Source organism: Mastigoproctus giganteus, chromosome 10 (genome assembly GCF_048544385.1).
Source record: "Mastigoproctus giganteus isolate SK-2022 chromosome 10, ASM4854438v1, whole genome shotgun sequence".
Classification (NCBI taxonomy): domain Eukaryota; kingdom Metazoa; phylum Arthropoda; class Arachnida; order Uropygi; family Thelyphonidae; genus Mastigoproctus; species Mastigoproctus giganteus.
The window spans coordinates 3,270,322-3,288,163 of record NC_143584.1 but is presented as its reverse complement, the minus strand read 5'-3'; the positions used below and the strand labels follow the sequence as shown (position 1 = coordinate 3,288,163).

Here is a 17,842-nt window from a genome sequence, read left to right as displayed (position 1 = left end):
TTTAAATTTAGTAGTATAACATTATTTTGTGATTTTCTGATTAAATTGGTGTATTTATTCTTTACTCGGCCTTGTAATTGCATAAAAGTATTGGTAAAGGTTTCCACGTGTTTCAACTCCGCTAACCGTTCGTAATTTTCCCGCCTTTGTGATACGATATACCGTACTAGATAGCGTTAGTTGAACTTCGTTAGCAGTTAAATTGTACGTTTAAATAAATACATATAACGACTTAGATTACAAACGTAATATAATTAATTTTATTTAACATAATTAATTATACATATAACCACTTAGGTTACGTAACATAAATAATTAGTAAAAACAAATAATTAATACATAACTTGATACGAAAGTTATATAAAGGGATTTCGCAGATAACACTCGTTACTGAAACGTAAATATTTCGTAGATAACACTCTTTACTGAAACGTAAATATTCCGTAGATAACACTCGTTACTGAAACATAAATATAGCGTTATAACTGTGTTTGGATACAAGTTTAGGATTTAATTTTGTACAGAAATTGAAATTTTATTGAAAGTAAATCTAAATCATGACTCAAACCAGAGCAGCAAAGCAAAGGGCTCAAGCTAATGGGAATGCTGTGGCCCAGGGGAGAACTGAGGGGGGCAGTTGTCCTCTGAATCACAGCCTTGTAAGATGCACTATTTGCTTGATGTTTGCGGAGCAGTCAAGTATGGGACATGATACTGTCATGGGGGATGTCTTTGTGTGTGTGCGATGCAAGGAGTGTAAGGAGATAAGGCGACAACTCAGCGTTGTTATGGGCCTATATGAGAGCTTGAAGGATAGGGTGGATGCCCTCGAAGGATTACAAGTGAGGGGCCCATCAAGCTCTCAGCTGCCCACACCAATGCCAGAGCTTGCACTTGGTCATCGCGGAACACAGCGGCAACCCCCAAGGCAGAATGCGCTGGTCCCAAAGGAACTAGTAGTTGTTGGTGACTCTATTGTCAGGGAAACGGGAAACATGCTTTGTAAAAAGGATAGGTGGAATAGGACCAGGGTATGTCTGCCAGGGGCAAAAGTTGATGACGTTGTAGAGCGGATATCATCTTTTAAGGGCACAAAAGGTGATATAGTTGTACACGTTGGCACTAATGACATTAAGAGTAGGAGACCGGCGGAATTACTTGACAAGTACAGGTCACTGATGAAAAAAAGCCGTGAATTAGGGTTGAAATTGAAAGTGTCTGCAATTCTGCCCAGACACGATAGGAGGGAGTATATGATGAGAGCCCTGTCAATCAATTCGGCCCTGGAAAGATTGTGCAGGGCTCAAGGGGTAGAATTTTTTTCAGCCTGGTCTGTACTTGTTAACAGGAGAGACTGCTTCTACAGGGATGGGATACACTTAAATAGAAAGGGTGCAAGAATGTTTGCTGATGCTATCGAGGCAATGTTAGGTGGGTCGGAAAACTGCTAGATTGGGGGGATACAAGGACTAATAGATTAACAGTAGCCACTGGCAGAGGTGAAAGTGATTCTTGCACTGCTTCTATTGGAATGAGCCGCAGCCTGGAAAATAAGATGCAGGATATTTCAGAGACTGCTGGGAATCATTGGGGTACAAGTAAACACATGGGTTGTGTTAGGGTAGCTAAGAAAAAGAACAGGTGCATGTATACTTGTGTGTACACCAATGCTAGGAGTTTAGTAAATAAATTTGATGAATTTGAGGTATTGCTCAAAACATCAAAGGCAGATATTGTGGGGATTTCAGAGACGTGGTGTCACACAGATATAAGAAATGCAGAACTGGAATTTGGGGAGTACAATGTCTACAGAAAGGATAGACAGGATAGGAAGGGAGGAGGGGTTATGCTATTAGTTAAAAAACACATAAAATCCAAGGAAGTGAAGCCAGTCGACATCGCTGGACAGTGCAGTGTCGAGTCAGTTTGGTGTGACATAAGCACTGGGAGATCAAAATTGAGAGTAGGAGTGTGCTATAGGCCTAATGACTCTGATGAGTATAATAAGAAACTGTACAGGGAAATAGAGTGAGCCAGTAAATCAGAGAGTCTTATAATGGGAGATTTTAATTTCCCAGATATTGACTGGAATTTACTGGCCCACACTAGCAGGGCTTTTGTGGATTTATTGGATGATTGTTTTCTACATCAGCATGTTCGGGAGGCAACTAGAGGGAGTAATACTCTTGATTTGATTATCAGTAGTGATTCTTCATGCATTAAGAATCTGCAGATAAATGAACCACTTGGTGGCAGTGATCACAGTGTGCTGAAGTGGGAATTACTCAAAGAGGTAACTACCATTAGGGGTAAAGGGAAGGGGTATTGCTTTCGTAAAGGCGACTACAATGGACTGAGACAGTATTTAAATTCTATACAGTGGGATCAACTGATGATATTGCCAACAGCAAATTCAAAATGGGAAGCATTCAAAGAACTTATCGTGGAAGCTACTAGGCTTTACATACCAACTAAGAAATATTGTTCAAGGTTTAGGCTTAAATGGTTGTCAGATGAACTAATGAGGCATATGGCAGAGAAGAAAAATGCATGGGATACATACAAATTAACACGTGACACGGACGCCTATGATAGATACAAGTTGATCTGTAACCAAGTTACAAAGGAGGTTAGGCAGGCGAAAGCAGATTACGAGAGATCCTTGGCAAGGGATGCGAAGAAAAACAGCAAAGAGTTCTTTACTTATGTAAACTCTAGAAGGAAGGGGATGAATCAGATTGGTCCACTTGAGATCGATGGGTCAACTGTTGATGACCCTGCTCGGGTAGCTAACAAACTAAATGAATATTTTGCATCGACATTCCCACATGAGGAGTTATTCAGCGAGGGGAATGCCAGAGGTGTATTCAACTCTAGCAGTAAGCTAGAGAATCTTGTAATAACTGAGAGCAAAGTGGAGGAGAAATTGTTGAAGATAAACACAAGAAAGGCACCTGGGGTGGATGGGATCTATCCAGTTATATTAAAGGAGGCAGCAAAGGAGGTAAGCAAACCCTTAGCCATAATTATGAGAGCTTCCTTGGACTCAGGGGAGGTACCCATTGACTGGAGATGTGCAAATGTGACCCCAATTCACAAAGGGGGATCAAAGGCTGACACAAGTAATTATAGACCTGTGAGTTTAACTTCTGTTCCCGGAAAATTAATGGAGGCACTGGTGAAAGAAGCACTGCAGGATCATCTAGACAAGACTTCAGTTATAGCTAGGACACAGCATGGTTTTGTTAAGGGGAAGTCTTGCCTGACCAATTTGATTGGATACTATGATGCAGTCACAAAAGAACTGGATGCAGGGAATAACTTTGATATTATATACTTGGATCTTAGAAAGGCTTTTGATACTGTTGCACATGGAAGACTGCTGCACAAATTGGAGCAGTGTGGCATTGGAGGCAAGTTGCTGCTATGGATAAAGGGGTGGTTGAGGGGGAGAAGACAGAGAGTGGTAATCAATGGACACTGCTCATCGTGGACTAATGTTATTAGTGGAGTCCCTCAGGGTTCAGTATTGGGGCCTTTATTGTTTTCTGTATTTATAAATGATATTGATGATGGTATATCAGGCTTAATGTCCAAGTTTGCAGACGATACGAAGGTTGGCAGGGTTGTCAAGGACACTACTGACACTATGCTGCTGCAACAGGATTTGGAAAGGTTGAGCAGATGGGCTTCGAGGTGGCAAATGAAGTTTAACATTGACAAATGTAAAGTACTACATATGGGAAACAGCAACCCCAGAGCAACGTATCAACTCTGTGGTACTACACTGACAGTGGTAGAGAATGAAAGGGACCTGGGGGTGGTGGTGCAGGCAGATATGAAGTTCTCTGAGCAGTGCAGACGAGCTGCAAGAGTAGCTCATGGTGTATTGTCAATGATATATAGGAATTTTTCTAGCAGGGATAAGGAGGTGATTATTTCCTTGTATAAGGCAATGGTCAGGCCACACCTAGAGTACTGTATACAGGCCTGGAGGCCTCATTTCAGGAAGGATGTAGAGCTGCTGGAACGAGTACAGAGAAGGGCAACTAGATTGGTGAATGGGACAAAGGGGTTCTCTTACGAAGAAAGGCTTAAGTTTTGCAAATTACAGTGTCTGGAAACTAGGCACCAGCGGGGTGATCTGATAGAGGTGTACAAAGCCTTGAATGGTTTGAGCATGCTCAATGCTGATGGGATTCTTCCTCTAGCTCAGAAAAATCACCTGAGAGGGCATAAATTCAAATTGAGGAAAGACAGATGAAGGATAGATGTGCGGAAATTTGCCTTTAGCCAGCGGGTGGTTGGTGGGTGGAACAGACTTCCATCCCTTATCGTGGAAGTTGATAGCCTAAATAAGTTTAAGGCTCAGCTGGACAGGTATTTCGAACGAACAGAGGGGTGAAGTGGAAGTGGTTATTTTTATTTATTTATGTTACTTTTTTTGGCTGATGCTGCATAAGCTTGCTTTCTTGCATCAAATGCCTCTACTAATGCTAATGCTAATGCTAATGCTATCCAGTTATATTAAAGGTGTCAAAGGAAGTAAGCAAATCTTAGCCATAATTATGAGAGCATTCTTGGATTCAGGGGAAGTCTCCATGGACTGAAGATATGCAAATGTATCTCCAATTCACAAAGGGTGACAAGAGTAATCAAAGGGTGACAAGAGTAATTACAGACCTATTAGTTTGGCTTCTGTTCCAGGGAACATAATGGTGTCACTGGTTAAAGAAGCATTGCAGGATCATCTAGACAAGACTGCAGTAATAGTTAAGACACAGCATGGGTTTGTTAAAGGGAGGTCTTGTCCCTTTAACAAACTCAATTTTAAAGGCCTCAGCTGCTTTTTTATGGCTACCTTTCCATGTCTTTCAACACTTTTGACATTCGCCCTTTTTTTGAAGTGCTCTAACCAGCCTCTGCTGGCTTTAAATTCTTCAAAGCACACAGCACTGCCCACTGATTGATGAGCTTTAAGTTTCAGATCATCATAGATCTGCTTAGCACATTCTCAGATAAACTGTCTAGGCACTGTGTCATCCTTCATCTGCTTTTCCTCAATCCATATTAACAAAAGTCTTTCCATTTCCACAATAAAGTCTCTTCCCTTATGCACCGATATGGAATTTTCATTAACTTTAACACTCTTTAGAGTATCCTTTTGTTTAACTATTTTAGAAACAGTCAATTGAGGAAGACCATACTCATGTACTAATACACTAATTTTCACTCCTTCATGTTTTATTATCTCTTGCTTCACTTTAATGGAAATTTTATTCTTAACTTTAGGGGACATGGTTATTTAATTTCAATTTATTTAATTAATAAATTCTAAAATAACCACAATTAAATTACTCTAATTACATATAATTAATAAAAATACACTGCTTACACTATAAAGAAACTATCCAAGTACTGTAACAAGCAGGAATGTTGTGTTGAACAATAACAAAGATGTTAATTGGATTGAGAACAGTCACAACAGTGATGTTCCATGTTACACACACACACATCTGAAAAATTTCCACCCATGCATCGCTCCACCTATATTGATTCCTGCAAATATCATTGGTCCTTAAAATAAAAGATTGTATGGAAAGTAAATCGGTTCCTCAGAACGTTGGATGTCAATGTTATCAGAAGTTGAGGCCCTACTGTATTACATATGGGTAGCAGTAATTCCAGATTAATGTACTAACAGTGTAGTACTATACTCAGGGTAGAAAAAATGAAAGAGACCTGGTGGTAATTGTGCAGTTAGATATGAAGTTCTCTGAGCATTGCAATTTTTCTCATAGGGATAAGGAGGTGATTATTTCATTGTATAAGGCAATAGTTAAGCCACATCTTGAATACTGCATACATGACTGTAAGTCTCATTTTAATAAGAAAGTAGAGCTTCTGGAACAGGTACAGAGAAAGGAAAGGAGATTGGTGAGGGAAAGAAAAGGTGTTTTTACTAAGAAAGGCTTCAGTTCTTTGAACTTCAGTGTCTGGACACTAGGCTCCTGTGAGGAGATTTGATTCAGAAGTTTAAAGGTCTGAATGGATTGAGTAAGCTCATGATGGAATGCTTCCTCTTGCTCAGACTACTCAGAAGAGGGAGTATAAATTATATAAATTCAAATTGAGGAATGATGGTTGCAGAATACATGTGAAGAATACATTTGCCTGAAGCCAGCAGGTGGTCGATTGTTGGAACGAACTTCTATCTGTTGTAATGTGGATGAACACGTGATGTAGTACGGGTTTTTTTTTTTTTTTTTTTTCCTAATGCTCTATAAACTTGTATCTTGCAACAATTGATGCAATTTCTTGCATCATTTGTTGCTGCCACTACTCAGAATACTTATACTAATATCATCATACTGTTGTGACAAAAATAGGAGTTGTTTAAATATATGAAGCTTGTTTTGAAGGCTCTAAGAAGTTCGATAAATGATAACCAGTGAATTTTAACATGGTATACCGATTATGCCCCAGTATGTAACTGTTAATGATCCTGCTTAGGTTGTTGACAAACTGAATACATATATTGTATCTACATTCACACAAGAAATTTTTTAGGAACAGGGATGCCAGAAGTGTATCATATTCTAACAAGGTTGTGAATTATTTTGTGATAACCATAAGGAAAGTAGAAGAGAAACTGTTGAAGCTAAACATAAGAGGAACCAGGGGGGAGAGGAAATATGGGATCTATTCAATTATATTAAGGGAGGCAGCAAGGTAAACAAACCCTTACCATAATTATGAGAGTATTTTTGGATTCATGGAGGTCCCTATGGACTGGAGATATGAAAAATCTATCCATCAATTCATGAAGGGGGATCAAAAGGTTCCAGGAGTAATTATTGCAGCTCTGTAAGCTTGAATTGATTTCCAGGGAAAATAATGGAGCCATTGGTTAAAAAGAAGTAATGAAGAACCATCTATATAGAATGCAGTTATATGGCAATCACAGGATGGATTTATGTGGGGGAGAAGAACCTTGTTTGACCAACCTAATTGGATACCATGATGCAATAACAAAGGTTTTTGTTGTTGTTATTTGGTTTTTAGGAGCATTAGCAACTAAGGCCATATTGCTCCGGGGATATGCGGTGGTCATTCCCTGACCATTCTGCATCCTCCGTATTTGGTGGTCACGGGCTCGAACCCCAGTCTAATCAAGAAGCGTGTGGTACGCACTGCTGCTCCTGCCCACCTGGCTATGGAGGCACCCCAATAACAAAGGAACTGTTTGTAATAAAGGAATGAAAAGTTTAACACTGACAAATGCAAAGTACTGCATATGGATAGCAGTAACTCCCTAGTAACATAACAACTGTGTGGTACTACACTCAGAGTAGTGCAGAATGAAAAAGACCTGGGGATTATTGTGTAGTCAGATATGAAGTTTTCTGAGCAGTGCAGCCAGGCTGCAAGAGTAGCTCATTGGGTCTTGTCAATGATATATAGGAACTTTGCTAGTAGGGATAAGGAGGTGATTATCCCCTTGTATAAGGCAATGGTCAGGCCACACTTTTAGGAACGAGTACAGAGAAGGGCAACAAGATTGGCATGGGAAACGAAGGGGTCCTCTTACCAAGAAAGGCTTAAGTTCTGCAAATTGCAGTGTCTGGAGACTAGGCACCTGCGAGGTGATCTGACTGAAGTGTATAAGGCCTTGAATGGTTTAAGAAAGCTCAGTGCTGATGGGATTCTTCCTCTTGTTCAGATTCTACACCTGAGGGGAATAAATTCAAATTGAGGAAAGACAGTTGTAGAATAGACTTGCGGAAATTTGCCATTGACCAGCAGTAGCTGAGTGGTCAGGAGAGGGAGTGCAGTGGCACACGCTCTTTGAGTAAACCGGGGTTCAAGCCCCTGACCGCTAAATATGGTCAATCTGTCAACCCGCACTGGACCAGTATGGCAGATTATGGTCCATTTCCCTGAAAATGAATTGTTGAGAAGGCTTCCATCCTGCAGTGGGTTGATAACGGCTGCAGTTTATTGCTGGAACAAACTTCTATCTGTCGTTATGGAAGTTGACAGCTTAAATAAATTCAAAGCTGAACTAGACAAACTTTTGGAGTAAATGGATGGGTGAAACAGGACGGTTTTTTTTTTTTTTTTTTTTGATGATTCTATATAAGCTTGCTTTCTTGCATCATATACCTCTACTAATGCTAACTGGATGCAAAAATATAATAATTTTGACATCATATCCTTAGCTTTTAGAACAACTTTTCTGAAATTTTAATGACACTGTTTCACAAGGAAGACTGTTGTAATGTTGATGCTGAAGAACAATGCTGATGGCATCATTTCCCCTTGCTCAGACCACAGATATAAGGGGGCATAAATTCAGATTGAGGAAAGATGGTTGCATGACAGATGTGTGGAAATTTTCCTAGTCAATGGTCTATGTTATCAAAAGTTGCTGTTATTCCTGAGCGAATGATGAATTGAAGCTACATTCTGTATAGTTCTGCTTTCTGATTTATCTCGTGAGATCACCACATCAAAAGTTAGCTAGGCCACAAGTTGGTAATAAGTGAAGGTGAAATATACAGGGAATGACAGCCACAGGAAACAGCTATGTGACCATTTTCCATCAGTAGTCAAGCTTGCTTTCTTTAGTGGCACAAGTGATAAGTGATAGTTTCTTGGAGAAGAGAGCAAGGTAGCCTCCTAGGGCTAGCATAGACTGAGAAAATCAGCACACTAAATAAGTAGGATTGCAAACAGCATCAAAGCTCTTCTGTGCACAGACAATACAAGATGCATATAACGATCACTTGGTGGCGATTTGTTTAGCTTTCACCTTAATCATATTGCAGTGCAGGCCTGTTTACTTCCTATTAAATAGAATCACTAACCTGCTGTGAGGTAGTGCATGGACAAAGCCTACAGATAGACAATCTCTTCTGGTCAGATGTCCTATTTGGTTGACTTGTAGATAGATTGGCTGTATTAGAGGCTGTAGAAGCTATGTTATGACTGGACTCTTGGTTAATTTCTTTACAGTGGTTTAGCTTTACAGTACGCAGACAACTCCACCTCTTCTATCATATTCTAAACAAGCCAGTACTGGTGCAGGCTTGTTTAGTATGGTAATTTCATAACCCTAAACTTCCATGGAGTTTACTGTTGGAGCTCTCACCAACTGACTGCGGACCTCCCAACTGGATGTGAGTAGTGATATGTGCACTATTGGGCTGTCTTGCTATGCAACAGCCCACACTGAGTAGGCTGTTTCATAGGTTTCATTGATGATGATGGGAAGAATTTCATTCCAAATGAGATGGATTATTGCAAGTTTGACATTTTCAAATGGCAAATGCAGATCATCAGTGGAATTGGAGAGGTTTGATTGAATGGATGGGGCATTTTAATTGGCAATGCATAAAGGAATCACAATCTTTTGGCACATGGTACTCAGTTTAGGTTGCCATTTTATAAAAACAGGTGCTGCCATCAAAACAGGTGATATGTGATAGGGCACTCGGCACAACTGGTGACATGGGTGTCTTATTACTTTTTCACAGGCTGATATCTGTAGCAGGGGTCACTTTAGAATTACTGGTGCTGCTTGTATGGACATCAAGTGCAGAAACCCTTTGGGAACACAATCTCTATTCCTGTTCTCCATCTATTGTCAGTCCTACTCTTCTCCACTTTTTCCTCCCCCCCTCCCTCCCCCCCTCCCTCCCCCCCCTCTCTCTCTCTCTCTCTCTCTCTGTGTGTTTGTGCATGCATACATGTATGCTTGAATATACATGCATGTGTTTCTTGCTTTCCTCCATCCATGCTTTCTGCTGACCCCGCATGACCTTCTTGTTATGTATCCTTGAGATGCCCCTCTATACATAACATCTTTAGCTTTGACGTTTCAGTTGATAAAGAGTGCTGCTGGTACTCAAAAGGCTTCTGTGGCTGGTTTAATTTATTTCATGTGAATTTTATCTCTATACCATTTTTTTTTTGTACCCAGTCATTTTATTTTAATTTAATAAAGATTTTATGCATAATTGTATCTGCAGCAATTCATTATTACAGACTAATCTGACTATTGTGGCTTTAGTTTAGTTACAACAATATCTGTATACGTACGCAGTTTTATATTATCCATCATGTGCAGTTATATAACAATCATTACTTCATGCTTATGGTGTAATATTGTTATATTTATATAGGGACTATAGTGTTATATAGCCCCTATATAAATCCACATTTTTGCATAAACCTAACCAATTAGATAAGAAACATTTTAATACAACAGCTTATATATTTTGATATACAAAGTAGATCAAATGATCTACAAAAAAATAATTTAGTCACCTGTTTAGCAGCTTGAGCTTCACCGTATTTTTTTGTATATTCTCCTTCTAGAACTGAGCACACAAGTGTTAACCCCTTTCCTGAAATAAATAAACAAATAAATTCTATATCTATGATGCTCCAACATAAATTGCCACAAAATAAAGTTCAGAATATTTAGATGTAATTATTTTTTTTTCTTCATTTCCATAAAATTTTCTGCAAATGAATTGGTGGCCTGATGGAATTTTATTTTACACCATATACACATAGGAAGAAAGTCCTGATGATTTTTAAAAGTAAGTTTACACACTAATGTGTTCATTATTTATAGTTGACTAATCATTCAGTTTTATTTTTTTCTCATGACTGAAATTAAATTTGCTGATTAATAAATAAATGTTAAGTACACACACACACACACACACTTAATATTTAATACATATATACACAGGCACTTCCCAACTTACGTAATACTAGACTTCCGTAAATTCGACTTTACGGAAGTTTTTGCTGGCCAGTGCAATCGTAAAAAAAAATTTTGGAAAAGTATTTTCCATCACACTGGAATAAATGTAGGTATTGTGAAAACATTGCAATGCGAACCCAATAACACACTGTTTTTTTTTTTTTTTTTTGTAATTTGTTCCAAGACCTCAGAAGTTAAAATTTTGGCTATATAACTAAGCTATTTATCTCTCTAAAAGGTCATTTTTATAACGGAGCACCATCTTTTCATTATTATCATATGTTCCATCATAAGAATCAATTTTGAACACCTTTGTTGATATTTATCTAAACAACATTTCTGGAGGTCATGATCATAAAACAATAAAAACAATTTGCACTTTTATGGTTTATTAGGCTTTTCTGTTAGCGCAATCTATTATAAATGGGTAGTAAAGTCAATCTTACTGCATTTGTGGTAATTAGCATTAGCATTAGTAGAGGCATGTGATGCAAGAAAGCAAGCTTATGCAGCATCAGCCAGGAAAAAAAAAAAAAAACTTCCACTTCACCCCTCCGTTCATTCGATATACCTGTCTAGCTGAGCCTTAAATTTATTTAGGCTATCAACTTCCACAACAAGGGATGGAAGACTGTTCCACCAACCAACTACCCGCTGACTAAAGGCAAATTTCCGCACATCTATCCTACATCTGTCTTTCCTCAATTTGAATTTATGCCCTCTCAGGTGATTATTCTGAGCAAGAGGAAGCATCCCATCAGCATTGAGCATGCTCAAACAATTCAAGGCTTTGAACACCTCTAATCAGATCACCTCACTGGTGCCTAGTCTCCAGACTCCTATTCATTAACTACCCTGCCAACCTCTGCATCTAAAAGAAATTTAGACATTAAGCCTCATATACCTGATATGACGACCACTAAAGGCATAGTTGAGGCTTTCAAAAAGCATGATGAATGCCTTCCTTACTTCAGATATTATGACATGGATACAAAGAAATTTCTTTAATATATGTAGAATGGGTGAAAATTCTAACAGCTGTACAAGACAATCTATAACAACAAGAAGAAAGCTAAACTACTTTCTCTCTCTCTCTTTCTGGATTACTTCTTCAGATCTAAGGCAGATCGACCTTCAATATCTGCCACTGCAGAGACCCCAGTCAGAAAATATTCTTGTCCAATTTCAAGCTCTTACACCACATTTAGTGATTTTGAGTGATTTGAAAATTAACATATTGTACGCTGTTATTACAGTAATAATATGAGGGGTGATAATTTAATTCGCAGAGCGGTGCAAGATTTTATGTTTACCGTGTGAACTTTCCATAACTGCCACTAGAGGCACTTTCCCTGATCACTACTGAGCAGATTCTATGTGCACATGCCAGTACTTGTTGAGCTAGTGTTACGTGAAGAGAGTTTTTTTAGCCACATGTCACTGACAATTGTTTTGAAGCAAGTATCAGGTCATACATACAGACTGAACAGCAATACGTCATTCATTATTGAGTCAGATGGAGAAATGCATTGGAAACAGTTAAAGAGATGAATGAAGCATATGGTCATGAGTGTCTCAGTAGGACGGCCAGATTTAAATGGCACAGGCAATTCAGTGAAGGCCGTGAGTCTGTTGCAGATTACCCAAGACCTGGTCAGCCTTCCTCCTCAACAACTCCTGAGAAAATTGCAAAAAGCAGGAAATTCTTGGATGAACACAGGCGAATTACACTTTGTGAAGTAGCTGTTAGAATGTCCATTTCATATAGTAAATGCTCACAACATTGTGAAAGATCACCTGAAAATGTCACAAGTCTGTGCCTGTTGGATTCCACACAATTTGACTCCAGAACAAAAACAGCAAAGAGTAAACTTGTGCAAAGAAATGATTGATCATTTAGAAACACAGGGTCAAAACTTCTTAAATTGAATAGTGACTTGTGATGAAGCGTAGATTTTTCACTATGAGCGAGAGACAAAACAACAGTTGAGTGAGTGGAAGCATTCTGATTCACCAAGACCTAAGAAATTTTGAGCTTCTCATTCCGTTGACAAACAAATGGTTCTTGTGTTTTTTGACATAAAAAGCTTTCTTGTTACACATTTTGTGCCTCGTGGAACAACTATGAATATGGAAGCATACTCTGAGGTTCTCAGAGTCAAACTTCGCTGCGCCATTTGTGAGAAATGTCAAGCCACAACAGAAATGCTTTGCAGTCTTTCGAAAAATAGCTTGCAAGAAGCATTTAATGCATGGATACAATGGTGGTGAAAGTGTGTAAAGTTCAAGGGAGAGTATTTTGAAAAGGAGAAACCCACAGAAGAATCAGACGATGAAATTAAGATAAGATCTTGCACGAGTGTGCAAATAAAATGATCATCCCTCGAATAGCCATACAGTGCGTGGAAGCCACAGGCTTTTGCTGCACTGGCCAAAAAAAGGAACAAGTAGATAAGAAGATACAAATTATTTACTTCCCTTGTCACATAGGTAACTATCCAATTACGACCATTGTATTTATTCAAACTGTCGGCCTCAACTACCTGTGAAAGCAACCTGTTCCGGCAATCAACTGGCTAAAAGAAAACTTCCTACAATCTAGTCTAAACCTCCTCCCCTTTAATTTGAATTTATGTCTCCTAGTTGTGAAATTCTTTATAACAGTGAAAATTCCAATTTCATTCATTTTACAAACTTTTTTCTCTGAGCCTTATAAACCTCAATCGGGTCATCTCTGAGGTGCTTGGCTGCCAAGCTCCACAAGCCCACATAAATGGAGTCTTTCTTCATATGGTCACTCTTTTGCCAATGTCATCATGTTGCCCATCTTTGGACCCTTACAAGAAGCTCGATGTCTTTTTTTCCTGATGAGGTATTCCAATCTGAACACAGTATGCCAAATGGGGGTCTTACAATTGCCTTACCCAGTGGGACTATGACCTCCATGTCTCTACAGGATAATGTTCAATAAATCATCCATAGGACACAATTGTTTTTTGGCTGATGCTGCATAAGCTTGCTTTCTTGCATCATATGCCTCTATTAATGCTAATGCTAATGACCAAAAATCACACCATTTGATGATGTGCTCTGACTCTCAAGAATGAACTGCAGGGAAGAGAAACAAAAAGCCCAAATTCAGGCTGAATGCAGAAAAAAGATCTGTATGGCGACAGGGCTCGGCCCTTAGAATGATGATGATGTATTTAAAGGTTTAAAAAGTTTATACCATATTTAATAGTTACACAGAGAAAAATGTTTCCTTAAAAATCTACCAGAAAACCAAATTACACCAACCAGCTAAAACTGGTTACATTATTTTCCATGGACAGATTCTCCCCACTTCATACAAACTCGTGTTCTATTTTTATGTCCTCAATTGAGAGTAATTGAGAATGCTAATTGGGGATGCCCTTATTGTAAATTTGGTTTGGATTAGAATGTTAAAAGAAACAAGTCATACAGGTGACTTAAATCAAATGGTGGTTATCTTGTTTCAGAAAGGTAAACAAAATACCCACCATTTGATTTAAGTTTCCTCTCCCCAATTATGGTGCTCAAGTATCCTGATATGTATCTGTTTGTATGTGTGATAAATTTAGATAAATTTAACATGTGTGAATATGTTGTTATTATAAGGCTATTTTGAAATTCAACACAGTCAATACACTGACTGATTACAAAATACACATTGAAAAAATATACCTGCTTTCAGCTGAGCTGCAAAAGAAATGAGCTTCCTATGCTTAGGCACAAGGTCTTCATTTAATTTGCAGAGAACTAAAATTTGAGGCCTCCAATTTTTTGTATGGGGTGGACCTTCTTCCAGACGGAGTAAACTGTACCGAGCAGCAGAAAGTGCCAAACCACGGATTCCATCTCCCCACTCCTTTTCTGCTCTGAAAATTTAAATTAGTATTACAAAACATGGTTCATATTTATGGCTCAGAAAAGAATATATTCTTTTAACATTAGAGAACAGTTTCTATTTTCCCTTATTGCAACTGTCTTTATTTTATTACAAGTGAAGTCTAATATTAATTATTCATCCCAATTAGTACAATTTTTTTTTATCCCAGTTAGTACAATATAAAATATAATTTTTTTCAATTAATTTTCAAAATTTCAATTACATTTCAAATCTTTTTTAAAATTTTGGTAACTTTTAAGCCTGTCTTTAAAATTTATTTCTGATTTTATTTAAAATACATGAAGTTTAGTCTTTCACCTCATTTGTGCAATATCATCAGACACTTTAAATCTAATATCATTTATCTTTCTTAACAGATTTTTTTTAAAATGGAGACTCAAAACAAAAAAGTATCTGATATTACTCTAGTACTACAAGTAGCTTGAAAAGATGGAAGATGCTGGCTAAAAATGGACTTAAATTTAAGTAGATTTTAATTTTTAGAGAATACTTTTAGAGTAAGGTCATTCAAATAATGGTAGTAGTAGAAGGGATAAATGAGGAAAAGAAAGGTTTGGTTTTGGTAAGTCTGGAACTGAACTATGAGTGGGGTGCAATTGATGCACATGTCTGGACTGGTTTGGAAGCAAAAGATATTAATATACTAAAGATACTAAGAATACTAAGCAAGAGATAATTACAGATACTAATTCAGAAGAAAGATGCCCATGGAAGTATCTATAGAAAAGATTTGGCAAAATTGGAACATCTGTGTTACAAGAGTGAAATAAATTTGTAAGGGAGGGATAATTAATTGATCAAACTGGCCTAATATTTTTTGAGTCTAGGATTGTGAGAGGTTTTGGGACTGAGGGTACAAATCACAGATCTCCTTATCACAGACTATTCCACGAGAGAGCAGAACTGTAACTTGTAAAGAGTTAGGAGTTGTTTAGAAGAATAGTCATTCTGAGAATGAAACAGAAAACCTAATTTTTTTGAGGAAGAGGAAAAATTTTTTAATGCAGAGAAAACAGAGCAATGCCCATGGAAATATCTTTAGAACAGGCATGCAGTAGAAACTGAAATAGAGAGTTTGTTAGAGAGGGACCATTAATTAATATTACTAACTGTCCTCATCTGAATAATTGCAGACTTGAAGAAAGGCTTTGAAAGCTGAGAATATTAATCACAGCAGTTTTAGGTATAAATCAAAGATCTCCCATGGAACAATATTCCATGAGATGTCAATGTTAAGATTCTATGAGAGAACAATATTAAGGGCACAACAGGCAATACTATTGTATATGTTGGTACTAATGATCAGTAAATAAATCCTCAGATTGCCAATTAAGAATAAGCAATATGAGGATTTACTTAAAAGGTATAGGGAAATTGTTGAGAAAACACTGAGTTAGGACTGGAATTAAAAGTGCCTGCAAATTTGCCCAGAAAGGAGTAATAGGAGAGAGAAGATAAATTCTACTCACACAGGATAGAATTTTTCGCAGCATGGACTGTGCTTGTTAACAGGAGAGACTGTTTTAACAGGGATGGGATAGATTTATAGAAGGGGTACAAGAATATTTGCCAATGATCGCAAAGCAGTGTTAAAGCAGTGCAAAGGTGGGTAAAAAAAGCTGCTATACTGCAGAAATACGCAAGCAGTTTGAGAGTGGCTGTAAGTAAAAGCAAATTTCATTCTTGTTATTCTATTGAGACATGAAGCATCATGGAAAAATAAGGTATGGGGATTAGTCATATGGTGCAGCTTTTGCTGCACTGGCCAAAAAAATAAATAAATAATTAAAAGATAAAAAATAATAATAGATAAATAATAAAATAAAACAAACTACCTATCTGACTCCCTCCTCATGTAGGTGTCTATCCACCTGACCTCTGAATGTCTTCAAGCTATCATATTCCACCACTCATGGAGGTAACTTGTTGCAGCAGTAATTTATAACTCACTGGATAAAAGTAAACTTCCTGCAGTCCAGTCTAAACCTCTCCTTCCCCATGTAACTTGAATTTATGCCCCTCAGGGCTAATTCATCTCATACTGACTCAATAAAAAGCGAAATATGAGGGGCATCTGAAAAGTTTGTGGCCTAAGTATGAAGGACTTATTGGAGTCTGGCAACATGTTATGTTACTTTTGGAGTGATTTTGCCACTGCTGCTGAAATGTATTGATTCCAACTGCAAAGAAAGTTTTCTCTTGGTCCTCCAGATTCAGGAATGCATCCACTGCAGCAGTGACATCATTGTTCGTGAGAAAATGGATGCCAGCCAGGTATTTTCTTAAATTAGGAAATAGGTAAAAGTTCAATGGTACTAGATCTGAAAAATATAGTAGATGGTCCAAGATTTCAAAGCCACACCCATGCAGGGCAATCACAACAATGACAAACATGTGAAAAGGTGCACTGTTGTGGTGGAACAAAACACCTTTACTAAGTTAACCCCGGGGGCTCACATATGGTGAGTATGGGCTTGGCACACCCAGGGTCCTGAGCTGGATATCATCATTCTTCTCTTTCTTGGTGATTCTCTTCTACTTTTGACTCTCTCTCTCTCTCTCTCTCTCTCTCTCTCTCTCAGGGTAACTCGGGAACCTTTTTTTTTTTTCCTGGTGCAGCATAAGCCTCAGGCTTCCTTGCACCATATGGCTATTAATAATAATAATAAGTTTTCCTTGGCATTTGCCTTTGATGTTTTCATGCAAACATCTCACAAGGTCTGTGTAATATTCCTCTGTGATTGCGTGGCCCTTCTGAAGGTAATCTGCTATAGTCCAGCAACTTAGCTGGAAATCAATGCAGTATTGTTTGTGCACATCATCTTCTTCATTGCCTAATTTTAAGGGTGCTAAATCAATTGTATCAGGTATAATTAGCCATCTTCCGAGAAGTGATTGTGTGTAAACTGTAAAGTGAAAACCTGAAAATGCCAAAATTTAGTACAGAGAAGATGCCAGGACGTCAGGTTCAGAAAATTGTATACAACATTTCTGAGTATTTACATTCAAGAAAGTCTGATTTTGATATAAAGAATTATATCGAAGCTACAAGTGAAGCAACAAGAGTTTGTGAAACCACAGTTAAAAAAAAGTGTTAAAAGAAGGATAAGAAGCTATGGAATGTTGAAGGA

The 17,842-nt window shown here is 38.0% G+C and overlaps 1 protein-coding gene across 1 annotated transcript in view; it reads right to left on the bottom strand.

The window, feature by feature from the left end:
- The window catches only part of LOC150078633 (solute carrier family 12 member 4-like), a 643,041-nt gene that overhangs the window by 212,299 nt on the left and 412,900 nt on the right, over positions 1-17,842 (bottom strand). Inside the window, exons 16-18 of the mRNA XM_090383812.1 lie at positions 14,486-14,679; positions 10,314-10,412; positions 3,264-3,321 (exon numbers count right to left, since the gene is read on the bottom strand). Of these exons, the coding sequence (XP_090239938.1) occupies positions 3,264-3,321; positions 10,314-10,412; positions 14,486-14,679 (351 nt within the window). The remainder of the gene's footprint in view (positions 1-3,263; positions 3,322-10,313; positions 10,413-14,485; positions 14,680-17,842) is intronic.